Source organism: Motacilla alba, chromosome 4 (assembly GCF_015832195.1).
Source record: "Motacilla alba alba isolate MOTALB_02 chromosome 4, Motacilla_alba_V1.0_pri, whole genome shotgun sequence".
NCBI lineage: Eukaryota > Metazoa > Chordata > Aves > Passeriformes > Motacillidae > Motacilla > Motacilla alba.
Genome location: NC_052019.1, coordinates 12,206,873 through 12,228,255, shown reverse-complemented (window position 1 = coordinate 12,228,255; position 21,383 = coordinate 12,206,873). Strand labels below are relative to the sequence as shown.

Below are 21,383 nucleotides of genomic sequence, written 5' to 3'. Positions count from 1 at the left end.
CCCAGCACATCCAATTGCACCAACAAAAGCTGCAAGCAGCTCCTCTGTTTTAAAATGTGCCTCACAAAGGCATATCATAAGGCACTGGACCCATGAACAGATTCAATGCCTGCATAAAATTAGGTAGCCCCATGTGTAGTAATGGTGTTGCACTAATTTTCGTTAGTCAAATCTGTCCCCAAGATTTTAATCAGAACAACCCTCCACCTTTGTAGAGCATTTATGTGGCTAAGAAATTGAACTGAGGAAAAAAATTAACTGTGACCCATCTCCTTTGAGTATGTCCAAGGAGTAACTGCACTTCAAGTACTAACACACCTTCTGAGAATAATATTAATGAAAACCCTCACAAAAAAAGCAATTTTTATTTTCTTCCACAATCAGTACCTACCAATATCCTCTTCAAGAAGATACATGTCCTAACAAAGCGAAAGTGTGCTAACTATATATTTTAGTTTTTTGATGACTCAGTGCTCATTATTTTTAGTGTATGGTTGAGTAACATCTTATTCAGCTGTAATAATCTATGTTGAAGTGACATGGGACCAAACAGCCTTTGTGGATGATGCTGCACTACTATCTGTCAGAAACCTGTCTCATCTATTGCCCTGGCATCAAGATTAAGGCTGGGAGAAGTCTGATCTTCACTGCCACCCAAGGTTATTTTTATTCTGTCCAAGTAGAACAGAGAGTAGGAGATAATGTGACAGGATTCCTGAATTGCTCACTCATTAATGCAAAGTGTATGTCAGTAAGAATGGAGTTCTATTACTTGTGGGTGAAAAAATACAACAGTCAGATAACTGCATTCTAGACACTGTACAAATGACTGAGCTGGCTTCCTCAGATGTCAGCAACCAGAAAACTCAGACCCAAGAAAGCTGATGCTGTCTGCCATTTTCAGTCGAACAAGTCGGTAAATTCTGTTGTACATGGGCTGATTAAAGCACAACAGAAATAGCAGGCTTCAGCTCTTCCTAAGCTTCATCCAAGGAAGCTGAAAATGTCCCCCAGAACTCCGTGGTGGTGCTTTCTGTAGTTATCAAGCCCAGAACTTTTTTAGGCATCTGAGGTTCCCCCTAACTTGGCTCATCACTTACCCAGCTCATGCCCCCGGTCCCCCACCCTGCCACTTGTTTGTCCCTCCAGCCCAGAGGGACCCAACCCTTCCCCTTGGCAAGGATGGAGCAGAGTACAGCAAGCACCAGACCATGACCTGTCACTTGGCACAGGACTCACTTCCTCATGTGATAACCGAGGCAGGAGAGACGTAGGCAAAATACATTATTTATATGCCAATTTAAATTACCAAACATTTAAAATACCAAACATTTAAAATACTATTTAGATAATGAAGAACTGCCTCTCAGCTGCCATCTGAGTGTGCAGGGCTTAAGTTTCAGGTAGGAAAATTCCACATGCACTGCTGCTCCTTGTACCTAGGGAGCCAGCTCGAGCATTGATTGGCAAGAAGAAACATCGACCATTCTCCAAACTATAGCTGATCTTCAAACACACTCAAGGTTACATCTGCTTTCCTCTCTGCAGAATGATCTGCATTAAAAGCATTAAAAGACCCAAATCTTTCCATTAGGCTGCAAGAGAAACCCAACCCTCTCTTTTCCAATCAGTTTTCATTTCAGAGTGAGAAAAATAACCCAGATCTTTTATAGCCTGGTAAAACCAGGACACTGCTGCCTATTCTGGGCTGAGTGGTTTGGTGTCTGCTCCATTCTCTGTTAGAATTCTGTATTATCAGCACGATCTGCAGCTGGAAAGTTATAGCATCAACTGAAATGCAGATGACTGAGTTTCAAGGTCCAGCTCCAAACAGGCTTGAGCCATATTTAACAATGATGTTAAATATTGAGACATCAATACTGAGAGATCAGACAAACCCAGAGCTTTCTTAGGTTGCAAAATTTATCATCTGAACACAATAAGAACCCAACCCCATCTCACAGCAGGTTGCCCTCACAAATTACTTCAGAGCAGGACTTCTTGTACAGTTTACAAAGAAAAATCTTGGGTCGTCTAAATCTAGGGCATCAGGCATAACTCAGGGCACTAAATAGAGAACTTGCCTCCTTGGGCAAAGATAAATGCTTCTTAAAAATTAAGATCTTGCCTGTCTGTTCATTATTAACCTTAATTAGCTTGGGCAGCTGAGATACTTCCTGGAGGTACAGATCCACACACGGATTTCAGAGGGAGTCTACGTACTTAATAAGGGCAGGTGAAAGCTTGGCATTGCTAACCTGCTGACTATCATTGCATTTCAGTAATCAAAGCCAAAAATTCACAGCAGTTTGAGGCTCTCAGCATCTCATGCATTTAGTTGTTTAAATAGTTCTGATGCTTACAAGTGTTAATAGAACATTTTTATCTGATCTAACAAAACCACAGAAAAACTTAACAAAAACACCCATCAAAGAGAGCACAACTTGGTTAACTGTTGCTTTAAAAATAGATGCATGTTCAAAATTTTGTGTCCTCTCCACTTCAATTAACACTACAAATGAAAAGGCAGAGTAAAGTATTAAAAAGAAAACTGCACAGTCCATGGATGAAAGTATTCAGATTTTTTTCTGTATGATAATCTGAATCATAATAACATATGCAGTCACATACATATATAAAGAATTGGACTTTTATTCTGATGTTACATACTTAAAGAGCTCTAAAAACAAGTAGGCAATTAATTATTTACCAGATAACCATAATTATATTTCCGTGCATCAAATTGTAGCCGCTGGAGACCAAGCTTCTTAGGTCACCAGTGAAAGTGTTTAGCAACCATGAGAAAGGCTTTGATCCTTGTGTACATCAGAGTGCTCATACGCTACATAACTTTGCAAACCTCAGAGACCCTCATCTCCACTAAGCCCAGGCAGGACCAACAGAGCACACGGACATCTCTGTTACAGTTTCCCAGGTTATTAGTAACACATACTTCAAGTTTTTCACCTAACAACTACTTTCCCAGTTCCTGTATTTTATAGCCTGATAAATCAGGACTTTCTTTCTAATTGTGTAACAATGCATAACAACATTATAGGAACAGAACGGGCTGTGGTTCAGCATCAACCAACAGGCAACTGCGACATAGCAGGTCCTCTATTGCACCACGCAACATGAGGCATATTTCAGATTTAAGGATTGTGCCCTACAATCATTAAGAGCATGGCTGCAATTGCACTGACTAGGTACAGGGAGAAAAGCTGTAGAGAGCTTTCTGCCATTCATGGACTCAAAAGGTTTTCATTGTCCTTACCATTACTTCTTTTCTTGAGAGTGCCTACTTGCCTTAACTATTTCTGAAGAAACTGTGATTGAACTGCTCAAAAAGCAAATATCTTCAATTTACAGCAAAGAAATTTTCTACTTATCTAATCTTTGTGAAGATAAAATGGAAGAATTTAATAATTAAACACACTCCTCAACTATAGTCTCACATTTAGAGGTCACTGAGATTCTGCCCACAAAAGATTTTAAGTCAGCACTATCAAGAAATCACAGTAGTCTATGTTAACATGCATGCAAAAAAAGCAATATTTAATAAAAACCAACTTTATAAGTCCATCTTCAAGGTACAGATCTGCATAGAAGGAGTGGTCATCATTGATAATTCTTCCACCTTTAATGAGCAGTCGGTCACTCTGGAGGAAAAAAAGGGAAAATGTGGGTTTGTCAAAATAAACAAACATAATAACATATATATGATAACAAATATGCTCATATTATAAAGAAAGCCATTAATATCAAACACTACTCTATATAAAGGTGGGTTCCTGTGGGTACACAGACAGTGGACAGGATAGTTTCCATTGATAGTTTCAGTGGACATGATAGCTTCATCCTATTTCAGGAGAGTTTCAGTTCATTCCTGACTTTTGGAACACGAGACCTCATTGTCATCACAGTTCATTTTGCTCAAAGCAGCAATCACTGCACATAGAAACACCTGAAATGCCACTACATCCCCCTTTTACCACCTCATTGCACAAGGGCCAAAAGGGAAAGAGAAACCCCCAGAAGAAACTGCCCAACACTGCAATGGCCAAGCTGAGCTCATATGGCACCCTTGGCACCTCTGGAAAAGTAACAAAGCTTTGAATGGGGAGGGACAAGGTCCTAAGAGGCTGCTTAGCCCTGTCACTTAGAAATTCCTCACCGGGGAAGCTCCTTCAACATCAGCTCAGCAGGAGCAACTCCTGTGCAGCAGCCAAGGGACAGGGCCCAGAGCTCGTGTCTCCTGTGTGGTACAGACCCACAGCTGAACACAGAGTTTCTAGTGAAGAATTAATTGTAATCAATTCTTCTTTAATTAATTCTTCTAATGAAGAATTAATTGTAATCAACTTGTGATTTCTGCAGGGCAAAGGCTGTTGATGAATTGGGGGCACTCTGTGCTGAGACTGCCCATGTCATATCTCACTCACTCCATGCATGACAAAATGCAACCTCCAAAGTTTGGTTCACCTGAAATATCATACAAACAGCACAAAGACCCACCACCTGCTGGTAGTTTCTAAAGTGCCAGGAAAAAAACTTTTTTTTTTTTCCCAAAAAGGACTGTTCAAAATATCAAGTCGGCAAGAGTTACTGTTCACAACAATTGTCTGCTTATATGCTTCTCTATTAAAATAGTTATTTTCTGTTCTCAAAAACTACATTTTACAGAAAACAGATTTTACCAGTCCATATTCCAGAGAACCAATACTTAAACTCTCTCATTGAAGAAGTCATACTCGAAATGCCAGCCCCTTACCACTACCCAAAGACAGGGCAAGTCCATAACTTCAGTGCCCTTCTGACTTTAGCTGGGGTAGCTAATCTTCCTCACAGCAACTTGTATGGGGCTGCTTTGGATTTGTGCTGGAAACAGTGCTGATAGCACAAGGATGTTTTAGCTGTTCTGTGCAGAGCTTAGAGAGTGAATATCTCTTCTGCTCATCACCAGGAAAGAGGCTGGGTGAGCACAAGGAATTGGGAGGGGGAATAGCTGGGACAGCTGACCCCAACTGACCCAAGGGATGTTCCATACCATATGGCATCATGCTTGGGAATAAAAACTCAGGGGGAGGTCGATGGGGGGAGCACTGCTTGGGGACTGCCTGGGCATCAATAGGTGGGTGGTGACCAATTGTACTGTGCATCACTTGTCCTCCTTCGGTTTTATTAACCTCTCTTTTTTATTTTCCTACCAATTGCATTATTATAATTACTATGATTACGATTATTCTATTTCCATTATCAAAGTGTTTTCATCTCAATCCATGAGTTTTTTCACTTTTACCATTCCAATTCTCTCCCCCATCCCACAATGGGGTGGGGTGGGTGAGAATTGAGCAAGTGGTTGTGTGAGGCTGAGTTGCCAGCTGGGGTTAAACCATGACAAGTATATAACACTTTTGGAAAGAATTTTGCCAAGTGACTGTGAATGCAGGAAAACTCTTAAAGCAGTCGGAACCATTTTTTCCCATTCATACATAAAAATAGTCATTTATTATAAATTATTTCCTTGGCTCACCAGACAATAACTCAGAATCTCCAGTTTGTCCATGTTTTATACTACTCAGTCCAGATTCAATTCCTGATTTAATTTCAGCATGACTCAGGCATATAAACTATGAATGTCCCAAGTTCCCACTTTAGAAAAAAACAAGTTGATATATTCTTAATCTATAAAACCAGGACAACAAAACCAATAAATTTCTTAAAAAAACTGTTCATTAAAAAGCGCTAAGGCAGAGCTAGGGGTGTTACAATGTAACCTCTGTTATACAATGCACATTTACTTTTTAGCTTGTACTTGAACAATTTTGCAGGTTCAAAGTCTTTACAGCCCTCTGTATCATTCTAGAAAAAGGGAGAAACTGACACTTTTAAGGAAGAAGAGGGGAAAAAGAAATTTTAAATACAGTGCACAACAAAAGAGTATGCACACAGCAGGTCTGAAGCTCTTCTCCATGTGCTGCAGAGCAACATGACCTTAGGGGGAGGGCACCAAGGCACAGAACTATGATGACATATGTCCCCAGGACCTGCCTCAGACATTGTCACCCTCTTATTAGTGAATGGAGATGCATGCAAGTCCTCCATCTGGAATTTGCCAGAGCAGGCTCCCTGTTTTCTCCCCAGCCTCTCTTCTGTCACTTGTAATTGCAGCAGGACTTGTGAATCAGCAGCCAGAATAGTAATAAGTTATTTTGCCACGTGCTGGCAGTTGCACATCCTCACTATGATGATTTACTACACTGCCTGCTGACCTGCAGGGACCACCATCTTGTGAGCTCTTTTTAAGCTCATTCAATTGCCTTCCTGAACATTAATACTGTCCCAATTACAAGAGGCACAAGCTTACTAATATAGGCAGGCAGTGTTCCCAGAGCACTGCATCTGTCACTGCTAAGGAGTGAAAAAATCTGCACTCTCATCAAGTTCTATATTTCATTTATTTTAAAACAGGAGAAGAGGCATAATAAATAGAAACAAATTTAACAGACAAGGAAAATAAAACAGATTAAAAGCTGAAGCACAGCTCCAGAAAAATAATGGTAGACATATGGATTTTATACATTTTTTACATATAGCTATAAATATGTAAGTAACAAAATTAGATATTAGAATAAACTAATCTAAAAAAAGATAGAAATGCAGTCTTAAGAAAGAACTCAGCTATGGAGCCAGCCTTTAAATTAGGCCTCAAATCCCATAAAGGATTACTGAGCATTCAGCTACAAAGTCTCTCCTTGTTCAGAATTTTGGAGGGTGTTAGAAATGCTGGTAAAGAACAAATAACCTGCACTTCATGGAGACTTTGAAAATTTTACGCCTCAGAAAATAAAAACAATTCAGAATTGTTGCAAGAGCAGTTCTGCACATGAGCTAAGGTTCCCCCCACTGGTATAGGAAGTCACGGAAGACTAGGCTGCCTAAAAACCACACAACCCCAGGCAGCCATTGGGGACAGTGCTGTGGAGCCTTACCTGGCTTTAATCAGAATCTGAGAGCTGTGGAAGCATCTCTAGCATGCTTCCATTCCAGCATATCAGCAAATTCAAAAGAAAAACAGTTTTGCTGGAACATCTCCCAACCAGCTTCATCTGCCAAGTGTAGGACACGTTACAGATTGCTGCAAAGCAGAGCACCTTGAGGCAGATGGTGTTGATGGGCACCAGCAGTTCAGGTCAGGTTTGGGTGCCCTGTGGACACCTCAGCAGCACTGGGGACAAAACAAACCAGCACTGCCTCAAACACCCTGTGGCAGACCAGGGCTGCCTTGTCCTTAGCCAAAGCAGCAGTACCCAAAGCCTGGGTGCACAGATCACAGAGATGCACTTCCATGAATAGACTGGGAAAATTACACAAAAATAAATTACTAGAAAGGAGGCACAGATTAACGTTGACAAGCAATTTGTTGTATTCTTCACGAAACAAGATTTCATACGAATGGTTGGTTCATATACAGTATTCATTCCCTGCTAGAGCCCAAGCACAGGCTTCAGGGACAGCCACTGGAGCCTGGGTGCTCCTGCACTGGTTTAGGTCACTGGTCCTTGCTGCAGTGAAATCCTGAATGGAAATCTGGGCACGCACAGGCTCTGTGAAGTGGGTTAGCCTGCTTGGGCAAGCAGAAGGCTGTGCGTGACCAGAGGCCATTTCTTATTTACCAGGGGCATGATGTCAGGCAAACTGCTTGCAATTTTCTTACCAAGTGACAAATGTCCAGGTAAACTAGAGACCAGAGTCCTCTTCTCCCTGTTTCAGGCTGGAGGAGAGACACACTCTGCAGGGCCCCGGGGAAAGCAGTGAAGGAAGGGAGGAGTGACCTGAAGTTCCTGAACTAATCCTGGCAGTGCTGGCCTGTATGTCTCCTTCCCAGCTGTAATCTCCATGAGGAAGAACACCCAGCTCCCAGAGGTACCCTCAGCCAGTCACTGACCCTCAGGTGCTCATCACTCAGCTCTGGAGGTGACAGCACTGTCAGCCTTTCTAGGGTGGCTGCCACTTTTCTATTCAGCTGACAGGTGCTTCAGGCACTGGTGCCCTGCCTGCTGAGCTCCAAGGGCTGCATACCAAGCCTTCAGTGCATTGCCTGGCACAAGAAGCTGCCAGCCCACCTCTTCCCACTGCAAGCCAAAAGAAGCTGCTGGGGCCCTCTCCTCCTTCCAGGCTGCCAAGGACAGACAGCAGGAACATGGGAAAACAGAGAGGGAGTATGACATTGAACAGTTCATGGGACGCCAAGATGCAAAGGGTAAAAAGCTCTGCTGTCATTAACAAGGGAGGAGCAGAAAGCACACTGCAAACCCATGCTCCGCAGTCACTGCAGGGTATGGGAGCCAAGGTGTTTCTTCTCCACCCATCACTACTGCAATGATGCAACTGCATTGCTGCAATGCTGTTTGCCTCTGACTTCTGTGCCTGGCCACGACACAGCATCAGCTCAGCCACGATGCATATCTGCTGTGTCCCCTACAGCTCCATTTTACAGGCGCTCTGGCATCTGCCAGCTCAGCCCACTGCTGAGTATAATACAGCCATTCCTGCTACTCCCATTCACCTTCAAACCCTGCACACTGCTTCCCTGGGGATCTCTTCCTAATCACAGTCTAGCTTCTCCTCCTTAACCTGGCAGCAAAGCTGCAGAGCTTAGTCTGTGACATGACAGCAATTTTCATGGCAGCAGAAGGAGATGCCACAAACGCGGCGCGTTTGCTGCAGGAGGAGGGGCTGGCTGCTCAGACTGGAGGCGGCGGCTGTCACTCCCTCACAACTATTGTTTCCACTACAGCAAGAGCAACACGAAACATCTGTAAGCTGGTGACTGGCACACTTTGTACAAACTGCCTGTTTTGCTGGGGTTTGAATCAGCTTGGCTCAGCTCTTGTGAAGCGTGTCCACATTTTCATGCACACCAATGGCAAAAGGCCAGCAGAGAGAAGCAGCATCTGTCCAACCTTCAGGACCGTGAGCCTGAGCCCTGCCATGGTCCCCAGTCCTGCACAGGGCTGCATGCAAATACAAATGAAACCAAATTCTCTTGGGTGGAAAATCGCTTTGCTGTGGATTATTCGAAATTACAAACCAAATGTTAGAGCAAGCACAGTTGCAAAGAAATTTAAAATTAGCCTTTTCCCATTCACCCACCCCCCTCAGAGCTAGTGGTATCTAAAAATACACAACAAAATTCAAATAGCTTTTAGACATGCAGTTCTCAAATCTGCTTCTTGGGACTACTAAAACACAGTAACAGAGAAAATAAAACTGCCGTAAGATTTACCAAACATTATTTCAAATTGGTGCAGTGTGCCAAAATACAATGCAGCACGAGTTATAGAAACCACACACTTCTCTACAGCATCAATAGCTATGCACTACATCTGCAGGAACCCTTCAGAGAAAACCACACTTCTGTGATACAAGATGGAGTTTAAAAAAAAATGTATTTATGTATTCTAGCCATACAAAAAGAATCCAAGAAATTTCAAGAGTAGTGTTTCCATCAAATAGCAGCATCTGTCCAGGCTGCAATTCCAATATATGCTGCTACGTTTTTGCTTTTCTTCCATAAATGGAACATCTTCCTATTAGATCTTCATCTCTAAATCAAGTAAGCCATACATTTAAATTATTTACAGTTTGATTTATCATTTATATATAATTAGCTTCAGATAACTTATCCTGCTGCTTAATTCTTGGTTTGGACCTTGACAATTGCTGCATTGCAGCTTCTGACAACCAAAAGTCTTTGCAACATTCAAACCCAGATTTTCCATGCCTAGAGGATGAGGAAACACTCAGCAGTGATTTCACCCTCTGTGTAATTGTAAGGACTTACTAGAATATAACATTGTCCATACATCTCCAGAGCAACAATGGCTGTTTTCTCTAAAACCCAGATCAGTCAAGAGCCCTGAAGATGACTAAGGATTTTATGCTAAATAGCCATTTGAAAACAGTTTAAATTCTAAATCCACCTGCACTTCAGTTCTCTAAAAAGATATGTGGTTTAAAAGACATCAGATCAAATGCAATAGACATAAAAAGGCATTAAGCTATATTATCACACTTGCAGCCACGACATTACTTTTTTAGCATTTGAGAGGCAGAATTCTTTGTTACGAAGGTTTTAAAGAGTCCACCGAGAGTTACAAAAGACACAGAATTCAGTTCAGAGGGAAGATACAAGAAACACAGGCTGATATTTGTGCTCTCCTTGATTATCTAAATCTCCACAAGAAGACTATTTGCATGGAATACATTTCTCAAAGGCTGAACACCCACTAGCAAACAGTGGAAGGAGACACTCGGAGCTCCTCTGTGCTTCCTCTGTGCGTTCATTCTTGCAGACCTATTTCCCACAATATACAAGAGATTTACTTTTTTTGAGTGTGTGTAGATATATTTGGTTGTCTTTTTTCAGAGCTGATCAGATTCAGACCCAACTGTGATACAATGCAGTTAAATTACCTCACTTTTAGCAAAGTACTTACAAATAAGGAACATTTTTAAACTTAATAGCAAAAGAAGAAAGATATCCTTCCCAAGAGGAATGTTTGCTTAAAATCCTTTCATAAGGATCAAAGAGTTGTAAATGGGATTTCATGAAGTACTGTCTGCTTATAAAAGATCTGCTTTTAATCAGCGGTATCCCTCCTTTTGAATTCACATCTAGATTACCCTCCATAGGAAGTGGCTTTTAGCTAGGGTGAACCTTGAATCAACTCTGGGAATTCCTTGTAAAACACTCCATCCTTGAGGCATCATTTCCGATAGGCCACTAATGGAGAATCCTGCTTTTAAGGTTCTTTTCTTAACAGATGCACTCTACTATATGGCAATTAATTTAGGAAGGATTATGCTGATTGTAGTAGTGCTGTATCTTGGTCCGTAGCCAATGTATTCATTCATCTTTATTCTTTTAAGAGATCTGATGCTCTTTTGTTTCCCCTTTTGAGACCTGGCTTCCTATCCAGCTAGCAGTTTCATTGCTTAATCACCCACTCTAAAGGGGCTACTCCTACAGCTACCAACTCCACAGGGATATCTTCACTGAAAATGTCATCTTTGCTTTGCTTTTAGAAGGGAAGCACAGCAAACATCAATGACAATATTCATTGGCATCAGCAGGGGTTTCATCTAAGTAGGGGCTGGAGGGCTGAAGCCATTGCATCACATGTTGCTATAGCCATCCCTTAGGTTATACATAGGTTATGTCAATTAAAGGGGATCTCAAAATCCCAGCAAGCCATTCATAGGAAAGCTTAAACTTGGGAAGAAAATAACAGTCATTTACAGCATGGCTGACTTCTCTAGGCCACTGAACTGAAAATGTGTTTTATCTAAGTTCTCATCAGAAACCTGCATCAGGTTACTGGGACATATCTGACTTGGCACCAATCACAGTCAAAATCCAACTAAAACCATATGGAATCCCTTCTCTTACAGAGCAGTTGGATGCAAGAGAAACAGAATAGTAGAAAATGCCTCTAAGATGATGTTAGCAATGACAATTCATGATCAGCTAAATGCAGTGGATACCATGTGTATTGTTTGCACTCAGACACAGTGCTGTCATGTTGCATCACATACCTACTATTTCTGCTAGTGAGAGCAAGTTGTGATGCTTGCTGCCTCACCTCACATGGTATCAGCCCTGATTTCCCTTCCACAGCCTCTTCACTCTGAGCACTGCCTACTCCTCTAGCCAGCCACCTGGGTCCTCACTATTACACATAGGAGATTTTACAGAGTGCAGACTTCACTGAAGTCAGCAGGAACATTTTTTATTCATAAACAATGCCTTACATCTTAAAACTCATTAGGACATGCACTACAGATGAAAACTTTTGTCTTGTGACAAGCAAACATAATCCCAAAGTATCTCTGCTTCAGGGGATAAGGCCACCATCTGCACATGTAGCAAGATTAGAAACCTGCAAATTATTTTGCTGCTCATCCCTATTCCTTCTTTCTCATACATACAAAAGCATTTATCTCTCTCATACGTACAAATCCCAAGTTTATCTCAACTAACTCCCAAGTGCTTCACAAGCCAGTGGCCTCTGCTGGCTCCTTCAAATGAAAATGGAAGTTCCACACTTTTACCGTTCAACTAATTCTTGATTCTGAAAGAAATGGTAGCAAAGCAGACAACAGATCCTGATCTCTCATCAGAAAAGTGGTTGATTGGCAGCAGTTGCTCTCAGCACTTGCAAGAAGATTCACACAAGCACCCCACTGGATCAGATGTCTTCCCAGACAGCCACTGTCCCCTTTCCAAACCTGTCCACTTCCAGCAAAGCACACCTCAGTTCTCTGTGGTGGCACCAGCTATGATGCTGAAAACACTGATGTCCTGCTGAGGGCACTGACTGATGAACTTGCTGTGGCAGTTAAAGGAATCACTGCCCAAACCCTTCCTTCTGTCCCTCTGCCAAAGGTTTCAGTTTCCATAGAAATGTCCCCAGAAGGACCTACTCTGAATGTAATTTAAGCCACCATATGGAACTGACATACAAAAAAGTAGCCACTTTTTCTCCTATAGAAAAAAAAGAAAGGAAAAGATGTGTCACAGAATCATGGAAATGGTGGTTGGAAGTCCAAAAACTTATAGTGAAGCAGCTAAAGCATCCCCAGAGCTGCCAGGCTGAAGTCCAGTCCACTACACAGTGTGAATTCCCATATGTTCACCGACAGATGAGTAAACTGAGAGAGGACAAGTCTGTTAAACAGACACACATGGGAACATGTAATTTTGAGGATTAAGCAAATGTTCAAGAGTAAGAAGACATGCAGAAGTCCCAGGCCTTGGTGTGTTTAAACAGGACAAAAAGTGCTGTCTAAATCAGCCAAAATCTTGCACCAAGAGCAGAATAGTAACATGAGGCAGTGCTCCCACGGCCAGCACTCAGCAGGCTTTCCAAACACTTCTGGCAAGTAACAGAGCGATATGAGTGTTGCTTTTATGTAGCTATGTTAAACAAAGGTGGGTGGTAAGAAAACATAGTCCGGGGAGATACAGAATGGATCCAAACCTAGACAAGGACTTTGGTCCTCCATCCCAGGTACTCAGCATGTCCTGCATCTGTAGGATATGTCCTCTCTGGCGCCCAAAATTAATTGGCTGGCAACTCTCACACTGCTGTTGTCTCACACCAGAACACCACACATTATCCCAGCACTTTGTTCAGACCAAACAGAAAGTTTCCATCCTGAACCAGTGTGTCACACAGCAGAAATCCAGATGAATGGATTTTTTCTCTTTCAAAGTATTCTGCAAGTAAAATTATTCTGTGCCCACTCCTCTGAATTTTTTCAGTCTCCCCATTTTTCTGCATCTTTTTTTTTTTTCTTTTTCCTCATGTAGTGCCAGATCTTCTATTTTTTCTATTTTATTTTCTTGTTATGCTCAGTTGAGAGATCCTTCCTCTGTAACATCACATTTTTGTGCTGTCTCCCTGTGCCTTACAGTCTGTCAGCTCAGGACCAGCAGTGCCTTTCCCCACTCATATGCCAACCATTGGACCATACCCAGAAAGATTATTCCCCCTTTTTTTTTTTTTTCCAGGGGATTCAAGCACCATTTTCCTCTCCCAAATGCCTCCTTGCATTTGCTTTGGTGACTAGCTATTCTGCCTTTGCTCAGAAGAATTGTGTTCACACCTCCTCTTCACTGAGCTCACACAGATTATGTTTTAATGGGTGCAGTTGCTGCTGGAACAAACACGTCCTGTCACAGGCATTTAACATGCCACACGCCTTTTTTAAACCATGGTACAATTCTGAGTTCATCTAAGCTCAGGCCTTGCTTGAAAACTGCCAACTGCTACCAAAACACAGAAGCCAAAATAATTTGTAACAGGTATTTCCGTGTCATCATCTCCATTGATTCCCTGTAATGTGTTGCACAAGAGGAGTATAATAGTGATGTTAAAAGCAATGGGCTGGGGGCTATATCCTGAAAAATCTGGTCGGCATGAGAACATCCTGCACAACCAGAGCACAAAAGATTGCTGCCTCATGCAGAAAAATACCTCGGCAATGGATGTGGTGGCTGTCCATACTACAAAGGCTGGGAAAAGTGCTCCTGCACTCTTGGCCACCCTTACATCATGCACACCCTGCCCCATCCCCAGCTAACGCTCCTGAACCAGGGGTTTGAAACCTCCCTGCCAAGGACTTCAGCACAGTGCAGAAGACATGACTGAAGTGCTTACATTTACTGGTCCAATTATACATCCCCAGACTGGTCTGGTGCTTCAAATACAGAGGTCCTTCCCCTCCACAGTAGTAACACAAAAGGGCACAGTTTCTCCAGTCTGACTCACAACTGAATGGCACCTTACACTGGCACAGTGCTGGTGCTCCACTAACAGCAAGCCTGGATGCTGCATAGGATGCATAACAGGCAGCAGGACAGCCTCAAATGAGATAAAATACAAGAAGCATGAATTTTCACAAGCTGAAATGGAAAGAAAAAAAGAGGCAGATGAAATGAAAACATCCCATGCAGATTGGTAAATGAGAGCAGGGAGATGCCCAGTGCCAAAGAGGGCTGTGTGCAAGAGTGTCTTTACCACAAGCAGGGTGAGAAGGGAAAGCAGGAATAATGCTGCTTTGGGTAAAAGAGGTGCAGGGGCTATCAGTCAGGCCCTGCTGTCTGAAGGAGTCAGGAGGCAAGGCACCATCAGACTAAGCACAAGAAGGAAGTTATGGCCACGTGCACCAAGAGAGTAACCCAGACAGGATACCACACGGTTGTCTTCCCAAGAGTGATATTTGCTTCCACACCAACCAGAGGTGAAACCAGCTGCTGCCTCTTCCTTCCCAGATCCTGACACCGCAGACCTGATCCCAGAGGGAAGTTTCGGCCAAGAACTGACTGCTGACTGCAGTGCCTGTGGCTGTATGTTGTTGCTGGATTTTGATGTTGTGTGCTCAGGATGGCTCCTGGCCCCATTCAAGTAACACTTGATACTGGAAAATCCACACCAAAGTATCAGCACCCAGGACACCATCAGAAATTAGTTTCTCACTTCTCCAGTGAATCCAGGATCCAGTGTAGCTCAAAAAAGCAGGAGTGTGAGTGAGGGAAATGTTATGAACAGTAACAAATGACATTTTTATATTATTTCATCATCACTGTCATTGCATACTTCTACAGAGCTATCACATTTCCTTAGAGCCCAGAAGACTTGAAGCTACAATGTATTTCCTTAGTGGCTGGCTGAAACATCTAATTTACCACACTGGAATGGGAATTTCGAAGATATGCACAGATAGACCCTGTGGATTCTTGTGGGACAGGCAGTGTGTACAAGGTTTGACACAAAGTGCCTGATTTGCTTCTGCTGGAGGAGAAGGGCCAGAAGTATAAAAAAACCCAAAACCAGTCCAGCCCTGATGCCTGCCAACTTCACTAATGTTAATTTATGCCTTTGATTTGGTCACAAAACTCAACAGTAATGTTAATGAATATTCATTTATAGAAGCTTCAGCACATCCCATTTCAAAGAGAAAAGGCTGAGGTTTGGGCTTTCTTTTTCACAGCAATCCTCTCCACAGCACAGACAAAAAAAAAATTGTGAGAGGATGAAATTAAAAGGAACTGTTGATTCTAAGGCAAAGACTCTTAATTCTTCCAGTTTCATTCTACTCCAAACTGGAGTAGAATAGTAGCTATGGGTGTGACCCTGTTACACTTCAGCTTCAAATGAAGATTAAGCCACGCACAAAGCACCCGACACTCACCCAGAGGGTAACCTGGGTCTCCCCCAACCCAGACATGCCCTGAGTAAGTGTTAAGTCACACAACGCACTGAGGAACGAGGCAAGAGGAGCCATCACCCAAAAAGCCACTGCAGCATCCAGGTTCAGCCCTGGCCGCCATCCACTGCTGCCTGTTGATAGTGGAAACCTGCATAAATGCGGCACTTTGGTATCATGAAACTCAGCTTTTAGAAGGATGTTGTTTCCCCCCCCCCGATCAAATATTTTGACTGAAGGATGCTTTTATTCTACAAGGAGAAAACCGAGAGGAGCTTACGAGCTTTGTAACACTGGCTCCACTATTGCCGACAAGCGCCCGGTTTGCTCAGGAAGGTGCCACACCCACCCGGCAGTCCGCTCCTTCAGACACCGAAACTTGCCCCGCATCACACCGTGCCAGCTTTGCAGGGAAAGCTCCACGAACCCAAGCAATCTGGGAGCTCACCCCGCTTCCCCGCTCATCAGCAACAGTGACCCCATCATCCACTGATCCAGTCCCCCAAGAGGAAAGCAACAACCTGGAGACCAACACCGATGCTGGGGAAAACCTCTGCCGTGTGAGCAAGCACCGGGTGCGATTTCCCCCACCACACCCCTATCCACCAGCTCTGCCTGTTCTTTATCTCAGCCCCTATATCCCCCGATCGTGTGTATTAAGGGAAAGCATATGCTCTATGAAAGAACCCAAGTCCTTTCTTTCTAGCATGGAAAGCACACCCTATTGTAGTTCTCTCTGCTCGGGTACAAAAGCATCTAGCGGGAGACAGGCACCGATAGGAAGAGGATGGTTATGATTAACTCTTTGACTTCTGATTCCCACCACGCCTGATGTATTAATAGCGCGCAGAGGTGTTGGTGCTGGCATCATGGCGCTCTTTGATTTTCCACGCTTCCCCCCACGCCCACGCTCGCCCACCTCCCATTTCTCCGCACCGTGTGCCTCCCCCCGGCCCACCGCCCCTGCCCCGCCGAGGCTGCGCTGCCCCTGCCCGCTGCGGGGGGCGGTGGCAGGGGCACGTTGTGCTGCGGTGGTCCCCTCCCTCTTTTGTTCTGCCTCGCCCGGCGGCCGAGCCTCCCCGGGCCCGGCTCCTCGGGAGGGCGGTACCCCCGGCCCCGGCAGCGCCGGGACGAGCCCCCCGCCGGCCCTCCCTCCCCTCCCCGCCCCGGGCTGGAGCGAGCACACAGCGCTGAGCCCCGGCTGGGCGGCGGGCGAGCGAGGGGAGGCAGAATACAATAAAGAAATAAAATAAAAATATAATAATGACATTCTAAAATAAAATTAAATCAGTCCTCGCCCAGAGCTCCAGCGGGAGGAGGACGGGCGGCGGCGCCCGCACCCCGCCGCTCCGGGGAGCCTCGGCCCCGCCGTCCGGGGGCTGCCCGCGGCCCCAGGCACTGCGCGGCCGCGGCGCTCCCGCCGCACGCCCTTCCCCGCCCCGCGAACAAAGGAGCGCGGGCAGCGCCCGCTGCGCCCGGGGCCGCTTACCGTTATGTGCGGGATGCTCTTCTTGCCCTGGTAAGACATGTCGGCTCTCCCTAGCGCCGGGAGCACGCAGCGAACCCGAGGAGCGAGCCGAGCCCAGCGGAACAACACCGGCGGTGCCGAGACGAATAATAATGCGAAGCCCGGTCGGGTGATGGGGCGGGGCGGGGGCGACCCGGCACAGCGGTGGAATGGGGGCGAAGTTCCGTCGCCCAGAGGAAGGGGAGCCCGGCAAACCCGGCACCTTTTTTTTTCCGGCTGCAATCAAACAGGGACGCGGCTCCCGGGGGGGTCGGCGAGCGCTGCCTCTGCCGGCGGCAGCAGCGCCCTCCCGGCTGCAGGTCGGAGCAGGATTCGCTCAGCGCAACCCAGGAAGCGTTTCCTTCCCTCCTGTCCCCCACCCCTCCGCCTGGCCCCCCTTCACAGCCCATCAATCCAGCCGGAGCCTCCCTCCCTCCCGCACCGGCGCTGGGAAACGCCGCCCCGTCAGCTCCGCCGCCGCCCCGCTCGCACGCTGAGGTCACCGGCAGGATCCCACGCGTGGGTTGCCGCAGGGTGGGGACGGGGGATATAACCCCCGGCGGTGGGTCCTGCTGTGCTACACATGGCAGTGGCACTGCCTGCCCCGTCCCCACGGCATGAAGCCTGACGGCAGTGCTCTGCGCTGTCCCCACGGCACTGTGCCCACAGCACTGACGCTGATGGCACTGCCCTGCGCTGCCCCCATACCACTGATCCTGATGGCATTGCCTTGCACTGCCCCCGATGGCCCTGCGTGCTCTGTCCCTGATGGCACTGACTCAGGTGCCACTGCCTACTCTGTCCTCACCAACATCTCTGACCCCAACAGCACTGTCATGCTCTGCCCTCCTTGTCACCGCCCCATTGTCACACACCTGCTCTGTCCTGTGCCCGTGGAACTCATGGGGGATAACGCAAGCAGGGCAGGCCAGACAGATGCTATATCAGCAGCTGCTGGAGAGGTAAAGCGGCTTCTGTCTTTTCTCTGTCTCACAGATGCCTCCCTCCACCCATGGTGCTTGAGGGTAAAAGGCACTGCAAAGCTGTGCCCAAGTTAATCCCGCCAAGGACACACGCTCTGGGGCTCTTAGCACAGACACCCCTGTGACACACGCATAGATAAAAGCCATTGAGCACCCAGGCCACATCCCCCACACATCTTCCCAGAAATCATTGTTTGAAATTTGTAAAAAACTCTGGATGTCACTGCACAGGGGTCACACGTATCTGCTGCTTACAGTGCACCTTCCTAAGCCAGTGGCCAAATCTTGCCTGCTTTACCCCTAACCTCATCCTCACCTCGCTTTGGTCAACTTTGCAAGCACAGTGGGATCCAGAGAGGTAGTGTTTAGTCTGTGCTCACTATCCTGAGTCCCAGGCTGAACTAGGAAGCAGGAAAAATGGGGATACAGGACCATGGATGTGCTAGAAAATGGGCTGTGCTGTGCCCTCCCACTGCCCCAGGGTCCTGATCAGAAAAACTCAGGAGTTCAGGTGAGCTAGAAAAGAGAAGACTGCACTGCAGCTGGCAGCCTCTGAAGGCAGCCCTGGGGTCATTGCAGAGAAAGCAGCAGCATCCCAGGAACAGTGTCCCACCAAGCCCTGCCTGGTTGCTGCAGTGTCCCACCACAGCAGACACCCACTGGGCTGCACGGGAGGCCAGGTGGCACCTGCACACAATCCCCTGGCCAGAGCAAACCAGCACCCCAGTCATACTCAAATTGAAGAGGGGTGAAGAGAGTGGAAACTCTCAGTTCCGCCTGTGGAAAGAGCAGAGTGCAGACAAGCCTCAGAGGCTCCAGGCTGGGTACTCAGGATCAGGGTGTATCCATGCAGAAGCATCACTGCAAGGCCGCATTTCTTTCTAAGGGGAAATCAATGACAGCCCGGGATCCCATGAGAGCCATCCCCCCGGGTCTGCCTCCAGCCTGCATGCCACCGACAGGGCGAAGATGGAGATGTACAGCCGTCAGGGGCCGGCCAGTCCACCGGCTCACTTCTTCCTTGAGCCACCAATATGAGTCCAGGCGGCAGACCAGGGAAGGGGAACCCGGGGCAGAGGCTTCGGCCGATCCTCCCGCCTTCCGCGCTCCCTGCCGGGGAGACAATGCAGCGCAGCGGGAGCCGGGGGGAGCAGGGGCAGAGACAGGGCGGGGGGTCGGGGCAGATCCTGGAGGTGTGCCTGGGACAAGCTCCGCGGAGTTTCCCCAGCGAGTTCGGGAGTGCAGCGGGCCCGGCTTTGTTCCGGGGGCGGCCGGGAGGCGCTGAGGGACCCGAGCTGCCTTCCAGCCCCCCGGCACGGGCAGGAAAGGAAACGGAGAAAACTCATCGCCATCATTTACAAAGGAAAACGATTTCTGGGGTCGCCCCCTCCCGCCCCCGCTAAGCTCTGCCAGGTGAAGTAGTTCGGGGGCCAGCCGGGCTCTTCTCAGAGCATCAGCGTGCCCGGGAGGAGGGGGCCGTGCCTCCCCGACCGGCCGTGCCGAAACTCCCCCGCGAAGGCGGCCCCCAGTCCCCGGCACCGGCGAGCGGGGCTCTGCGGCACGGCACGGCTCCGCTCGGTACAGCAATCTCGGCTCGGCTCGCCCAGCGAGCGGGGGCGGCGGCTCCCACCTCCCCAGCCCGGGCCCCGCTCACCTGTCCATTGTCCTGGCCCTGCAGCAGCTCCTTCCCCATGGGGTATTTGATCTCTACGCCCGGGGTCTTGTCCTCCCGGTCTCCCGGGGAGCTGATGACGGAGCCGGAGATCTCGCTGATGTCGCTGGCGGTCTCGCTGTAGTTGTCCCCTCCGTCCAGCATGTCGTGCCGGCTGCCGCTCCGCGGGGTCCGGGACCCCTTCTTCCCCACGCTGTAGGCATCGAAGTCGATGGTTTTGTTCTCATAGGCCCCCTCCACGGAGGCGAACATTCCCCCGTATTTCTGTCGCGGTGTCTGAGCTGTCGTGCCCGGCCTAGCTAGATACACAGGCAGGTCATCTTCTTTATTCCAGTTCCTCTTTCTCTCGGCCATTCTCGCTGTCCGGATCTCTCTCTCTCTATCTCTCTCCCTGCCTCCCACTTCTCTGCACCTTCCACTACCGGGATAGGCTGTTAGTGACCATAAAAATGAATGGATGGATGCAGCAGTGGCGGAGCTGGGTTGGCTGGTGGGATCTTTCCTGCAAACGTTAGGGACCTGCAAACGTTAACCTCCCTCCCCCACCCACCCCCCCGAAAAAAATTTTAAAAGAGAAAAAAATAATAAAAAAGGAAAATAAGAGAGAAAGAAAGAAAGAGAGAGAAATAAATCCGAGCGGGATTTAAAAATAGCCGTGTTAGTAAAGAGCACGTGAAAATAAAGTACAAAGAGCGGAGCGGAGAGGGTGGCAGAGGCAGGTGATTGGAAAGCCCCTGACGAATGGGAAGAGCAGCAGCGATTCCCCGAGCAGGGACCGCAGTGCACAGCTCCCCCGGTATAGAATGATCCGGGGGGCGGGAGGCAGGGGGAGGAGGCAGGGAGGGAGCCCGCCGCATGCACACGCGGCCGGGGCCAGTGGGGTCCTGCCCTGTGGGTGGGCGGGCGCCGGTCACCCGCTGCTGCGAGGCTTCGGGGCTGGAATAAAAGGGCGGCGAAAATAAAAAGAGAGAAAAAAAGAGAAAAGCTCCGAACCTCCCCAGCTCCCCCGGGCGAGCCGGAGGGAGTTTCTCCCACTTTGCTCACTCGCATTGCCCCCGCCCCCCTCCGCGGGAGAGGCTGCGGCGGTGCCCGGGCGGGGCGGGGGGCGCGGCCGCGGCAGCCCCCGGTACGGGCGGGGACGGGCCAGCGGCCGCAGGGGGAGCGGCGGGGAGAAGAGCGAGGGGTAGCCGGAGTGTGGGGGGAAGCAGAACCAGCCTCAGGGCAGGGGGGCCGGCGCTGCCCCTGCCGCAGCAGCTGGTGCCCGCGGGGGTGGTGGCGGCTCTGCTCCGCCCCGCCGCCCCCGGCTGCTGCTCCCCCGCTGCGGCGGCCTGGAGGGCGCCCGACCCCTTCGCACGCCGCGGGGGCAGCGGGCTGCAGGCTGGGGGCTGCAGGCGGGGGGCTGCAGGCAGGGGGCTGCAGGCGGGGGCTGCAGGCGGGGGCTGGG

At 47.8% G+C, this 21,383-nt stretch overlaps 1 protein-coding gene across 2 annotated transcripts in view; it reads right to left on the bottom strand.

Moving 5' to 3' along the window:
- The window catches only part of CRMP1 (collapsin response mediator protein 1), a 50,440-nt gene extending 29,458 nt beyond the window's left edge, over positions 1-20,982 (bottom strand). The window contains exons 1-2 of one of the 2 annotated variants that reach the window (XM_038135584.1): positions 19,922-20,982; positions 3,571-3,659 (exon numbers count right to left, since the gene is read on the bottom strand). In XM_038135584.1, coding sequence (XP_037991512.1) covers positions 3,571-3,659; positions 19,922-20,293 — 461 coding nt within the window. In that variant the 5' untranslated portion in view covers positions 20,294-20,982. Of the gene's footprint in view, positions 1-3,570; positions 3,660-17,266; positions 17,668-19,921 lie in introns of those variants that run through there. The other variant, XM_038135585.1, reaches the window with a different exon arrangement.
- Between the last annotated feature and the right edge of the window lie 401 nt (positions 20,983-21,383).